Source organism: Callionymus lyra, chromosome 16 (genome assembly GCF_982586985.1).
Source record: "Callionymus lyra chromosome 16, fCalLyr1.hap1.1, whole genome shotgun sequence".
Taxonomy (NCBI): Eukaryota; Metazoa; Chordata; class Actinopteri; order Syngnathiformes; family Callionymidae; genus Callionymus; species Callionymus lyra.
This window is the reverse complement of record NC_141833.1, coordinates 14,582,981-14,597,752: the sequence shown is the minus strand read 5'-3', so window position 1 is coordinate 14,597,752 and position 14,772 is coordinate 14,582,981. Positions and strand designations below refer to the sequence as shown.

Sequence of the window (14,772 nt, the reverse complement as noted above, 5' to 3'; positions counted from 1 at the left end):
TGTGGATGTAGACATCGTTTTATTTTACTCCGTCAGTTTGGATTCAAACAAATATCAAAAACAAAAAAAAGCAAAATTAAAAAGATGGAACACAAAAATCTTAATCACAATACCAAAAACCACAACCACAAAACCCACATTTACAAAGACAAAAAGCCACAAGTACAAAAATAATACAAAATAACTATTGCAAAGTCGAAAACAAAAATCTCTATCACGATACAAAAATCACAACTACAAAAACCAAGCAAAAATCATAATAAAATGATGTTAAAGAAAAATGACCACTAAGCTAAAAACACACAAGACTAATTTAATATGATTCTTTAGTCAACCTTACAGGTAAAGTGGAAGAGTTTAGTTATCCAGGATCGATTCAGATAAAGATCCACTTCATTCCTACTCCCACCCAGTACAATTGGTAGTATTGTGGCCCTGAAAGGACAAAACAAAAACCACATAATAGAAAACCACATAACCAACACAACAATTCTAAATCAAAGTTATAATTAAATAATTGAAAATACGTAAAAAGAAAAACAATTACCAATCCAAACACATGTTAACTTCGCTAAGAGCTTAGACAGGACCCACTGTTTGTCCCATATTGAAAGATGCCAGTTGACGTGGTTTGGGTCTTCTATTCAGGATTCCTCCTGAACGCCTTGCTGGTTAAATATTCTAATATGTAAAATTGGGAGGTTGTCATGGGGCATACCCAGGATACTAAACTGGGAACGGTATTCCCTCACAAGAGCTAGTGGATGTTTCTGAAGAGACTTCGCTTCTTCGGTCCCAAAGACCTGACTAAAGATAGATGGCATAAAAGAAAAACATACAAGAATTCATTATTATTTTTTGAGGTTCTTCTGAAGTGAAAATCGCAGGTAGATGTTTGGATAAAGGTCTGGCTGGACTGAGGCTTCCGATTGGTTCATCCAGCCGAATAATCTCATCTGGCCTTTGACTTTGCCACGATGTGACCTACAATTATTCGCACAGTGGATTTCGAGGTTTCGGTGTCTTCCTAAAAACCGAACAGGGGCCTCAAATTGTGCAGCCATCCGAACTGCACTTTCTATTTTTGGCTCCAGAACCTTTGTTCTGCCTCGGAGCAGAGCGATGAGCCCTGCCCCTCTAATTAAGTGGCTGTAAACGTCGCCCGGCTGCTCCAACGGGACGAGAATGAGTTCTGTCAGCCCGATAAACAAGGTCTTTCACCTCCAAATTATCCGCAGAATGAAAACCTCGAAAGCTGGTCTTTGTTGTGACAGGCCCCGGAGTCTGTAGCTGGTCTAGTCACGAAGGACAACACAATAGCGCTTGTTATGTTTTTGGGTGATGGTTATATTTAGGCTTTTACAATCCAGGTCTATAGGCGCCAATGTACGTTTCTGTAAGTGGACGTTTCTCCCGACTCCTCCCTGCACCAAACTAAACAAGAGAGAGCACACGCGAACCTCGCTGACCCGATCCCTTAAAAACATCACAAGAATACTCCAGACTACTGGTGGCAACCCTGTCTACCAGGTAAATAAGGTATTATCTAGGTGAGGCATCAGTGAGAATTAGGAAAGTCAGTTCATGAGACATCTCAGAAGACAGTTTAATACATATGCCAGGCCACTAATTCTCTTACGAAAAACAGAGAGGAAGGCCCATGCACATAAAAGATAGCATTGGGGTTGAGCTTGTGAATCTGTTACCTGGCTACCGCCATTATCTATAATGGGTCACCCTTAAGTCCAGTAGAAGTCAATTCAATTTCCTTAGGGTCCAAATTATATACCATACCACCGAAAGAATTAAGTGAAGAAGTAAAGGAGTCTTTCTTTTGAGCCCTTGCAAGATTCTGTTTTGACACCATGCATCAACCGGGAATTTTGACGGTAACTAATAGGGAAGGATATGTCGTCAAAAATGTTGGTTTAGATGATGAAAACTGGCCATTCAAATCTATCTGAACCAGGGTGCAAAAGGTGTACTTTTCATTCAAACATTTTTGGTCTGGGACATAAACGGAAATTGTGTGGATGCGACTGGAACCATTTTGGTGTTGGCCTGACTTTCAAAGTTTTCGGCAACTCAGTTCCAGCCCTACCCAAATCCATGTGGATTGATGCTACACTGTTGTGTTTCCACCGGCACTGCTACTGGTTGGTCATGAAATGGCACCCTAAGACGGCACAGGTGTACAGAGCTCACCGACCACAGATATAGTCCATAGAACACGGAGAGACTTTCAAGACAGATGTTCCATATTCGCGCTTTTTTTGTGTTGGGGGTCACACTGATTACTCTTCAGTGATGTCACTCTATTACTGATCAGTGGTTGGCAGTCCGTCTATGTCACCTTGTTAGTGCCGGCTTGGCTCACTTGGAAGCAGAGTAGAGTAGGTACTAAAAATACTGAAGGATCTCCTTCAACGGAACCGAAACCGTCAAGTTAAGTCGAGTCATTTTAGTCTTTCTCAACTTGCTATGCCTGACTCCGGGCTATTCCATTGGGGGTTCCATGGCTGAACATGGTACTATTCTTCTGTGTAGCCCCTCTTTCCACTGAAAGTCTAAGAGGCTTACTACGTTATTTGCTGTCCCCACCTGAATTGAAAGCAATTGCATTGCGGTAGCTCCATTTCTCCTTCAGTTCATATTTCTTGATCCAAATAAAACATGCTGCCAGCAGGTGGCGATAGTGTTCAGCTGTACAGCTGGTTGAAATCATTGTTAAATAATAGTAGAAGAAGAAGCTGTCGAGTCATTTCCTGTTAGTGCGTAGCGGCAGTGTTTGATTTGAGACATACTATCTGTTGAGAATTTACGTACTAGTTAGTATGTACACTATCCTGATGCATACTAACCAGTGCACTAAGAGAAGTATGCGATTTGAGACACAGCCCAGAACTTTACCAGTTAAAAGGTCCTTCCGAAATCGTCTCGCTCACTTTCACTACTTTTTTCTGCTAAGCAATCATCTTGTCTCTGGCATGTTATTTACTTCAGCTTGGATTGAGAAATGAAGTTTGCTAAACTGTTTCACTTAAATTCTCCAGGATCCAATTAGTGTCAATTCCAGCCGTAACGATCCACTCTGGATAAACAAAGAGGGAACTTGACAAAATAAAAGACTGAGCTATTTCTAGTGTCCTTAAAGTGCACCTAATGTGCTGGTTTAAGTGTCTCTTAAATTGTTCTAGGACCTCTATTATACTCATCAGTATGTTTATTTTTGACAAAACTCTCATTTAATAAAGATATTTACATATGCTTAAGCCCCGCCCACTTAAAATGCGCTGTGTTGGCCGAGAAGAAGTTTTGTCAAAGCAACCACGCCCACTCTGCTCTGATTGGTCACAAAACACAAGTTGCATTCAAGGACTCTCGTAAGTTTCAAACTCACCCCTAAAACTCAACTAAAACCCGTTTTGGTTTTGTACATTAAAAAACGAATGATAAAAATAAGGTTTGCTGCTTCATGTATACATTACAAAAACACCTAAAGGCAGAAGTAACTCTCACCATGTTTACATAATTTTTAATTTTAATTACACATTTTCTTGATCTTTAAAGTGTATATACTTTTTTGAGTATTGTTTTGTTTGTTTTAAGGGCTTTGTGACCCTGGTCTGGAAAAGCGCTATATAAATAAATATTACTTACTTACTTACTTACTTACTTACTTACATAAATATTTATTTTGTTTCACGATCAACATGTAGGTACTTAACTGATTTAGGGGCTTCTAGGGGAGGACACCTGCACCAGTGTGATGTCAGAATGTATAATTTAAACCGTGATCTTGTTTGGCGAGATTTTAAGACGGGAGAGAACTTTATTAAGTAATAACTTCAAAACGGAGCGACGTCACGATGAAGGACCTCCTGCATTTTGAAGAGGACGACTTCAACATTTACAACATGTGGATAAGTCAGGAGAGTTGGCCCTTTAAGGGGGCCAAGATGTCACTCCGAATGACCATCCGAACTGATGCGTCACGAGAGCGTCGACGCCCTCCATGGTTGGCGGGTACCTTGAGGTTGAGATGGTACCTGTCCCGACAGGTATCTGAACGCGACCGTGCTAATCGTAGTCGTTATTATTAAGAAAAGGCAGCGGTGCGTTCATTCAGACTTAAGGCGCCAAAATTCCAGGTCCACATTTTTCTTGTAATTATTCCTCAAGTATCATCATCGGCTCGTGTAATAACAAAAATAAAGACGTATAAATCACTTCTCCGTGGAACGGCCTCGGCCTTCCCTCGCTCTCATCCGCATGCATGCTGTTATTACGGGTGTGAAATATGGTCTCCCCTGACAGGTTCTCCTGTCGTCTAATAACGTTGCGGGGCCTTCCTGGACTTTCCCGGCTTCTTTTATTTCAAGGGGTTCTCTTGGCTAAATAACAGAGGGAGACGAGCTCGGCTCTCGCTGCAGTCGCCACACCTGGGCCCTCACTTCCTTCCTGCCCTCCCCGGGAATTCTTCACTTTCACCACCTGCAGAGGGACAGTGGTGAATGGGGGTGGGAGGGCGTAAGGGGTGGTCCACCCTGTTACACCTTTTCCTCCCTTTCGCCTTCATTCCCTCTCGGCACCATTAAAGCCGGCCTGCCCGGGCCTGTGCGCCGCTGAGACACACTTTTACTGCTCGAGGGAGGAAGTGGACTTGTTGTGTCTCCACGTGCTCTGAAGCTGCTGCTGCTGATGGAGGAAAAAGGGTTTTAGTGAAGGGACAAGGTTTGTGGAAATAGCTCCCTCTGGTGGTCTGTTTTTGTAATTAAAGTTTTTAGATTTATTGATTGAAAAGGTTTTTTTTTTTCCAAATACCAAATTACAGACTGAGATACATTTCACATTAAACACATACAAATAATAATAATAAAAAACGCGGCTGTTTTCTTTTATTTCTTGCTTACAACTGTCTGTTGGGTGATTTTTTTTCTATAGTATGTTTAATATAAATGTTATATGTCTTTATTGACTTTTTCACCGTAAATCATTTTACCAACTTGTTTCTTATTAAAAAAAAACCTACCTTTCCTCTCTCTTTAAAACATTTTTTTTTACAATTTTAACTCAACAGTTTTCTTTTAAAGCAATGTCTACCCAACATTTTAATTGATTTATTCAATTCTTCAACTGGATTTTTCATTTGAAGCAACATTTTTATGCTTTGTAGCTTCTTAGCTCAGATGCTTTTCATTTCATGCATTAAACCTTTAGACTTATTTGTTTTAGGTACAAAGAATTATCAAGCAAAACAAAATAAAAAATTTAAAGACATTTTTCAAGTTGGTTTGTTTGTTATTTGTCTTTATTGACTTTTTTTTTCATCTTTAATTATTTTTATAATTATTTTTGAGCTCAACATTTTAATTTTAAAGCAATGTTTTACCCACCATTTTAATTCATTTATTTTATTTTATTTTCCCAGAAACGGTACAAACCAGCAAACAGGTGAGTTTAATGAGGTACTGAATCTCAGTTGATCATCAAGGTAATGACATCAGTCCCTTAAAAAAAAAAGTTATACTGCGACTAATAAAAAAAACCATACTGAATAGGGAGAGAGAAAAACTATACTAAATGAAAGAAAAATTGTGTTTTCCCCACTTAAGTATTTTCTCTTTTGAAAAATTAATGACACTAAGCTGGAACCAATCAGCAATCAACACCAGCTGCCACTGGTTAAGCTTCCTGGTTCCAGTCCGTGGTGTCAGATCATCCAAACTCCTGTGTTGTACCTGGTTCCGTTTTTTTTTAACCAGCAAACAGGTGTGTTTAACGAGGTTCTGATTCCCAGGGGATCTGACAGGTTAATGACATCAGTACCTTAAAAAAAATTAACATAAACCACTTAAACTCTTGTCTCCAAATCACTATGTCATCAGCGAACATCAAAGTTCTATTTGCGATCCGGTTCTTCTGGATGAAGCCGATTCGATCTTGACCGAGTCTTGAAATAAACACCGACATCTCGTTGTTTCCTTTCGTTTATTTACAGAAAACAAAAATATACAAACAAAAAAGGTTACGTTCACGTGATACAAGCGGAGGTCCAGTATGGTGTGAGATAAGTGAGGTACGAGTATGTGGTAGAAGAGCAAAGGTAATGGCAGTAGCTCCTGGTGAAGGATTATAGTTTATTCAGAGAAGTGTTTATCTTGGATTCATGTGCGTCCACACTGCACTGTTTTTATGCTACATGTTAGAATTTAAGATTAATTAATCGCATTATTAATGCTATTTGAAATATTTTTGAAAACAGTTTGCTTATTTTCCATAAAAATAAATACAATTAAGATGTTACTAAGTGTTGTGATCAAGAGCCTCAACACAGACATTTGCGATTAATTTAGATTAATTAATCACCCTGTATTAATATATTTGATCTGTTTAGTACGTATATATAGAAAAAGTGATCTTAAGTGACAACAAAAATGAGTCATTACATATAGAGGGGAAAAAACAAAACAAACTCACGCGATTAATTTAGATCAAATGATCGAACAGCAAATATCCCATTTTTTTTAAATTTGTCAATCATTTGCAATAAATAAAATACCTTTTTGCTTTATATCACAAACGTCAGCATTGATTTATAAAGAAATGTAGAAGCCCACTTTGAAATTGAACAATTAATTTAGATCAATTAATCAAACACTCAAAACTCATGGTCAAAAATAGTTCTATATGCAAATAATAGATTATTTTATCATTTGAGAGCTTGAGTGAACAAATCAACATAATCTGAGGAAGTATTAATTAAAAATTAACTCGGTGATTAATTTCGATTAATTAATCGCACTGTTTTTTTTTTCATTTTTACATTAAAAAAAAAAAAGCTTTTAAGGCATTAACTTGTAACAAAAAGTGCATCTGAAATGACGATGTAACAAAAATAACCTCCAGATACGTTAATAGATTTTAAAGCAGCATAAAAACAGAGTAGTGTGGACTCAGCACCGAACCTCAAGACAAATTAAACAATTTTGTTTGTAGCAGCGTTTTTTTGGAAGAGCATTTATCAACACTGCAGTGTTGTCGGACTCCACAGAGCCCCACAACTTAAGACTATATTCTTATATATATATATATATTATTAATATATTCTGGCACATTCACTCACTCTTGCACAACAACAGCTTTAACAATCATATACATCAATACAGCTCATAAAAATATTGTACACGTTAAAGTACGTATAGAAAAATAAATGTACATTGCATAGAGAATATATGCATGCAGGAGCGCTTGAAGGTTTTTCATCCAGTTACGGAAACAACCAGCATATCTATATCCAACGTTTCAGCGCCAACAGATATTCTGCGTATTGAACGAACACGACGCTCGGCGCAAACAGCGTTTTTTTTTTGGTAATAGAAGCCAGAATGAAACTCCTATTTGGTCTCATCTCCGTCGACCGGTCTCTCCAGGAGATCGGCTTCTTTTGAACGTTTTGTTTTTTATTTGCTCTTCTGCGATCCGATCATCACCCTGGACACGAAGTTGACGATGGCGCTGGCCGGCTGCTCCGGGTCGTGCTCGGCGAAAAGGTGACAGACGTTGTCCGTGGACATGCCGCTCTTCCTCGCCACGAATCCGAAAATCCTGCAGAGACAGTGTTGTTACAAGTTGTTTTTGCTTATATATTAAATAAAAAACTAGAGGAAAAAAAGTTTGTATATATGAATAAAAAGAAAAGGAGAGTCAAATATTTTAGAAGAATTTATAAAAGAAGACAATGAATAAAACAAAAATGCACATAATAGAAGCATCAAAATATGATGTCCTTTAAAACAGATTTTAAAATACTGTGACAATTTCTTTTATTTAGTTTAGTTTTTTCTCTCTCCCTATTCAGTATGTTCTTTCTTTGTCACAGTATTTAAAAAATTGTTTTGTCATTTGTGTTTTGCCTGCTTTTGTATTTTCTCTTTTGAAAGATTAATGACACTAAGCTGAAACCAATCAACACCAGCTGCCACTGGTTAAGCCTGGTTCCAGTCCGTGGTGTCAGATCATCCAAACTCCTGTTCTGTTTTTCTTTCATGTGCTTGAGTTTATCCTAGTTTTTTCTCCTTGAACCTCCATGTTCTTTCTGTTTCCTCTCTTTTGTATCCTTCTGTCCTACATGTGTGTTGAACACTATGTTATTATAGGGTTTATCATTTATGTCTTTATTTCCTTCACTTCTATTTCTGCTGTTTTATTGTCTTATTTCTTCCACGTCTGACTTCTGGTTTGTTTCAGATCACCTTGTTTTTTGATTTCCTGGTGCGATTACGGTGTATTTTGTTGAGAGTACGTTTGTTTGTGAATTACATTGTAAAATGTTTTTTTATTTTTATGTTATGTCGGTTCTCCACTCGCACTTGGATCAAGTTATTTCGGTGTTTTCTTACACAAAGGAGGGACTTTTTTTTTTAAAAGACTGTGTAAAGATGACCAAATAGGATTTTGAAAGATATATTAAATACAATAACTCAAACATTTGTTTGCAGATTTTAAGGACACCAAATAAAAAGGAAAATATATAATATAAATATATAGATAAATAAATATATAAAAACTAAAAACACAAACAAAATGCTACACAAATAACATATAAAGCATTAATTCCACCACACGATATAAATAAGCTGAGCTCTTGAGCTCTTGTGCTCTTGAGCTAAATGCTTCATGGTCGGCAGTTTAGCCGTTGCTTGATTCACTGCTAGAGCGTTGTAGAGATTAACATAAAATATTTAGGCTAGTATCTGGTTAAACACTCCTTTTAATACGATTTTTGAAATCTATTTTTTTTTTTTCATGTTGCATATACAGTATATAAACAATATTTCTTTACATACAGTATATATGTCACAGTAGAGACTGGAATCTAGTAGAGTTCCGAATTCTACTAGTCGAGATTGGAATTCTTCTAGTGAATCGGGATCTGAATATTATGATTCCGATCTCTACTAGGATAATTCTAGATTCTACTAGTAGAGTTCCGGTTTCTACTGGTTGATATTGGAATTCTACCAGGACAATCTTCAATTCTTATAGGAGATATTCGGATTGCATTAGAATGTTTTTGAAAATATAATAAATAATTTCATACCTAAAATTTCAGCATAGGTAAGCCTACATTCACCATTACTATTTGAGGTGAATTACTTTGTGTATCTGAAAAACCTTCAAAATGATAATTCTTAATTGCATTGTTTGAGATTGTGAAGGTTACCTATAGAAGTTCAGATTCCAAGTCTGTATGTGTAGATTCTGAATAAAATCATAGTTTGTAAGAATATTGTTGTTGCCTTTACTTTAACACCATGTCATTAAAATAAAAATACAAGTAATGGTAGAGTCAAAGCCTATAAGAAGGAGTGTTCGGGCTGGGTTCGACCCGGGGTCTCCTCCTGGAACAGCATTGTAAATCAATTTAGCATCTTTTCTAACTGAGAACAATGGTCTCAGATTTCAAGTTCAGAATCTAAAAAAAAGAAAAACAAGACTCACTTTGCAGACATGCATCCTTCCTTCTTCCACCTACAGAAGACAAAGAAACAACAGAATGAGCTCCTCTGGTCATCGTGGGGGGATTAGCGTGTTTTGATCACTTCCTGTCTGAGCTATTTTTCGCAGACGCTGCATCACACCTTCCTAATGACACGTTGGTCCGATAACAACCTCTGAGTAGCAATTGTGGAAAAACACCGAAAATGACATGTTTTCAAAGCGGGCCGTCAGCGATACTCACTTTCTATCTTGAGGGTCGAGAGCGCAGAAGATGACGGTGTTGACGTTGTAGTGTCTCCTGAAGAAGAGCCTGATGGGGGGGGGGGGGAGACGACTGGTGAGACTCTGATGTGTGTGTGTGTGTGTGTGTGTGAGACTCACTTCCTCTGGTTGTCCGTCAGAGTGATCCCCTGCGAGGACACCTTGAAGTGGACCACGGTGGAGATGGGCAGCGGGCTGGCGCTCAGGGTCATGGTGGTGGCTTTCTGCACCGCCTGGACCCCGGTCAGGGACTCCATGTCGACCGAGCCCAGGAACCAAACGTTACAGGCTGTGGAGACGCACTCGGATTCATTAAAAAACAAACACAAAAAAAGTGAAATCCTTTCGGACAAACCTGCTCCTTGCTTGAGCAGCTCGGCGGCCGAGTTGGTGACGGACTGACCGGTCGTGTCCACGATGTCTTCAAGAGGATCTGGAGTGGACGGAGACGTTTAATCGGAGACTCTTTTAATCCATGTGTGTGTGTTTGTGTTTGTGTTTTACCTCGATCTGGAATGATGAGTTTACACGGCAGGGCCAAAGGTGTGATCGAATGTTGGCAGACCAGCGCCGTGAGACTTCCTGTAAAACAGCAGCAGATTCTTAGAACTATTTTTTTGTGATGCAGTTACATATCTAAACGATAGAGGTCAGTGTTTAGCGCGTTGAGTTTGCTGCAGTAAACACAATTACCCATAGGTTGTCGCTGTTTCGACATCAAGGTTTATTCTTTTTTTTTATTTTGTTTTTATTTCATGTCTTGAAATCGCAATGTGTCATTTAGTTTTTTTTATTAAATATATTATTGTATAATTATTATAGTTTTATTTCATTATTTTTATTCTTATGGTGTTTTTGGGGAGTCGATGATTTTAGGTCTTTAATAAAGACAAAGATAAAAAACATGTACATTTTTGAAGTTATATTTGCTACTGGCTTTTTTCCTGCAAAATAAATGCATATAAAAAAATAGCAATACTTTTGTATAATAAAGGAAAACGTTTAAACAAAATTAAATTAAATTAAATAAAATACTTTTTTATACAGCAAATTCAATTTATATTATTTTATATTTTAAACATTATTTGCAAATATCTTGATTATATGACTTGTGTTATAAATACCTATAAAATATATATATTTTTTAACGTGAATGAAATTATAGGACAGATGTAATAAAAACACAAAAATAGTTTTCTAAATAAAAATTATAGTAAGTTATATAAGTTATTTTTACTTTTTAAAGCTTTCAAACCACTGGCAAGGGGCCTTCTACTGGTCCATGAGACTACATTTTTTATTTTTTGTTTATTGATAATAAAAGTCTGAATTTTTTTTTATTCTCTTTTTAAAAAAGCTTTGACTTTTAGTGATGAATAGCCTGACAGACAAAATTTACTGAAACCTAATCATTTCACATTGTTTTTCACAATACTTGCAACTCAAATAAAAGCATATAATTGCGTATAATGACTAGAATTCAAGGTTAATTTCAAGTACGACAACCAGAAGTAAATTGATTAAATCCAAATGAAAGAAATTAATAAAATATTTTGTTTTTCAGTGGTGGATGTTTGGACTTTTTTTGTTTCTTTTACATATTATACAAAGATAATATATTTTTCAAATGACCTTTTGTTAATATTCTCTTTAATTTATTCAGTGTATTCAGTGGACTCACCAAAATAGGGCTCATTGGGACATCCCTTCAACCGGACCCCCTTCGGCGTGCACTCTATCAGGAAGTGTCGAACAAGCTCATTGGACAGATCTCCACCTGTTGAACCAAACAACATCAAAGTTAGGAAAGAACAATGACTGAGAAAAAAACAGTTTTTTGACCGTGAACGTTGAATTTGGAGTGGGATTATGAGTCTGGGGGAGCGCCTGGAAGGGGGAAGGAAGGCTGCATGTGTGGAATGTTTGGACACAAAAGCTTGGAAAGAGGCCAGCTCCTTAAGACGGGTAAAGTTTCACGCTTAGAAGAAATCCACAAAAGCCCGAAGCTTGAAATTGCAGAGAAGCGGCACGTCATGATGTCACGAAATGGTCCGTGAAAAAAAAAAAAAAAAAGCGTACAAAAGGTGTGATGAGGAGGAATTTGCGGCGACGGTACGCTGGCACACCGAGACAAACAAAAGTCGTTTCATAACCATTACTACAACTTCTACCATCTCAACAAGTTCCTTCAAGACTCTTTGTGTACATTCCACGCAAACTTCCTGTTTGTGTCGACAAACACAGACTGTGGAGAGTAAAGTAGGACAACAAGGCTCCCCGGGAGAAGATCAACGTGGGCTTTTAGTCCGACTTAGCCCCTTTGTTGTGGGGCTGAAACTTTAGACCATCCGGCAATAGATCAGGGTTCTGCTTCATTGCGATGACACCCGGGAGAAGAGCTCATAGTGGAGCTCTCGCACGCACAAATGCACCGAGAGCTTTCTCAGGTGCCAATTTACAGGTGAGTACAGTGGCCTGTAACCGGAGACGTCTTTGTATTTTTTCCCAGGACGATCCTACTGACCAGGAATACAAACACGTCCACAATCTAATGTCCGCTTACCTCTTTCTATAAAGACGTAAAAATGGGGCCAACTCAAGACCATTCGTTTATTGCATGTGGCCCACAAGCGATTTAGATGCATAAAGTAGTTTTAACCCTTGTGTAATCTCTGGTTATCTTTAGATGACCCGGTGGCCCAAAAACTTGAGGTATTGAGGTATACCTTGTGTTGGCTCTGGGTCAAAGCATATGACCTCTACCCCTGCATATGTATGTCTGGAAGCCAGGGAGGTCGGTTAAAATGGTTAAAAATGGTTAAAAATGAAGCTAAAAACTCCTCTGATTAATGTAACCGATATCGTAACCTACATAGATAACAGTGACTAAACTATACTTGTCGGAAACCTGCCTCTTGACTGGAAAAAAAAATCACTGGAAACTTGGGCAATGCAGTTGAAATGGACTTCAATGACAAAAACTACCCAATGAGGTAAAGTTTTGATTAGATCGCGCTCAAACTGCCGTTTATTTTGGACTTCCCGTTAAAAGATGGGGCACACAGTGGGGCAGTGGTTACAAAGACCACCTTAGAGCGAGAAGGTTGCGCATTTGCTTCCAGCTTGAGGTATTTTTGTGAGTCTATATGTTTGCCTGGGGTTTGTGGGTTTACTCTGGGGACTTTGGGTGGAAACCAAAGTCCAAAACTCTTTCTAAACGGTCTTTAGGTGTGTTGTTTATAGCCAAGGCTGTTTTGTATTGATTTGTTTTTTAATAATTAATGAATTTTGCCGCTTATTCCCTTATGAGGGTCGCGGGGGGATGGAGCCTATCCCAGTTACAAAGGGCGAGAGGAGGGGGACACCCTGAACAGGACGCCAGTCTGTCACAGGGCACACAAAGACATACAACCATTCACAACACTTGCTCTCATAAATTTTAGGCGTAAACCATCTGAAATTCTACAAAGATAGAGTAATGCTAGGCCTCCAGAGGTCATCCCATGGGCTGCAAATGACACATGGCCCTGAAGTTTTTAGGCACCTGTTCTAAGTGAACAACAAATCTTTCGATACATTCTCAAAAGGAGACAAATACCTTTCTTGCCCTGCTGCAGAACAGAAGGAGGGGGCGTAGCCACTTTCATCGCCAGTCCGTACGCTCCCCTGAAGGAGTGGCTGTCCCGCACGATGAAGCACCCGGGCTCCTTGTCTTTCAAGACTGAAATGGCTAAGAAAAAAAAACATAATTAGAGTTTCTGTCTGATCTCGATGCTCAGACATGAACTGTACCTTGATCCCTTGAGATGTCGGGCTTGTACCAGAACTTCGAGGTGTCCTGCACAAACTTAACGGTAACTTGCTTGCTGTTCAGGACGTCTGGAAAAGACGGATCAAATGTTACGGCAAAGTTAGTGGCGCGATGTTCACGTTTGGTAACCTGCTGACCTGGTAGAGGAGAGGCAGTTCCCGCTGCATGAGCCGAGAGGTCCGGCAGAATGTTTGGGAAGGGAATGCTTAAGGAACTTCCACTGTGAGGACTGGAAAACCCGCTTAAGGCTGGTGAAGCAGTCCCTAAGGAATGTTCTCCGTCGGATACCCGCTTTTTCTCGGGCAGATTCGGTGGCTGCAACTGTGCCGACTGCTTCCCATCCATGTGGCTCAGTAGATCCCTTTCCATCCCTCCATTTCCCAGCAGAGATGAGGTAGATGAAGGACAGTCCAGACCGCAACCAAGACCTGAGTCTTCTTGCTCTTCCAGGCTTTGCGCAGGACTCTGACTGAGACCGTAGCGAGCCATTCGGCTTCGCTGGCTACTGCGAGGGGAGCTGTGAGCGTTCGGCGCCGGATGTATGTGAGGGTGGTGAAGAGGAGGAGATTGGTGTCCATAATCCAGGGACATGGTGTGATGAAGTGGCGGTCGAGACGCTTGGTAGCTGCTGAGGGACGAGTGACGACTCAAGGCAGGATGCTCCGGCCAGGACTGGCTAGTCAACGAGCTTCAAAAACACAACACTGTAAGTACTTAGCAATGCCTCACTTTAAGTTAGCGTCTTCTCACCTGTCGGCTCTTTGACTGCTGCCCACGACAGAGATGGACTGAGGTCCACCAAGTGTCCGGTGGAAATTCATGGAAGGGTCAGCTGAACCGTCAACCACCTCGCGGTTTGCCACCTCGGAATATCCTCGAGTTTCTAAATAAAAGAGAAACCGATAAGTTTCAATATACACTTTTAGGACAATAATATATAAACTATATGGTTAGTTACATGGTAAACCCTTAATTGAAAATTTACCAAAAAAACACAACAGGGTAAATTGCGCAATGTTGTTCTACAGTTACCTTCAGTAAGTAAAAGCAGATGCCAGAACGTAAGCTTTCATCACTTGCGGTACAGTAGTATCATTGCTTTTATTTCCCACATTCTTGGATCAATAAAGCTCCTGTAGTTTTACCCTCTCTATGAACCTGACATTTTCCTAAAATTCTCCCATTTTTTGGTCTTG

At 39.2% G+C, this 14,772-nt stretch overlaps 1 protein-coding gene across 2 annotated transcripts in view; it reads right to left on the bottom strand.

Moving 5' to 3' along the window:
• Positions 1–5,974: 5,974 nt before the first annotated feature.
• Positions 5,975–14,772, bottom strand: part of LOC148063835 (tensin-3) — a 40,752-nt gene continuing 31,954 nt past the window's right edge. The window contains exons 17-27 of one of the 2 annotated variants that reach the window (XM_087810266.1): positions 14,327–14,459; positions 13,714–14,264; positions 13,558–13,644; positions 13,364–13,495; positions 11,447–11,542; positions 10,270–10,347; positions 10,121–10,198; positions 9,886–10,054; positions 9,746–9,814; positions 9,505–9,534; positions 5,975–7,608 (exon numbers count right to left, since the gene is read on the bottom strand). In XM_087810266.1, the coding sequence (XP_087666392.1) occupies positions 7,464–7,608; positions 9,505–9,534; positions 9,746–9,814; positions 9,886–10,054; positions 10,121–10,198; positions 10,270–10,347; positions 11,447–11,542; positions 13,364–13,495; positions 13,558–13,644; positions 13,714–14,264; positions 14,327–14,459 (1,568 nt within the window). In that variant the 3' untranslated portion in view covers positions 5,975–7,463. Of the gene's footprint in view, positions 7,609–9,504; positions 9,535–9,745; positions 9,815–9,885; positions 10,199–10,269; positions 10,348–11,446; positions 11,543–13,363; positions 13,496–13,557; positions 13,645–13,713; positions 14,265–14,326; positions 14,460–14,772 lie in introns of both variants that reach the window. The other variant, XM_087810265.1, reaches the window with a different exon arrangement.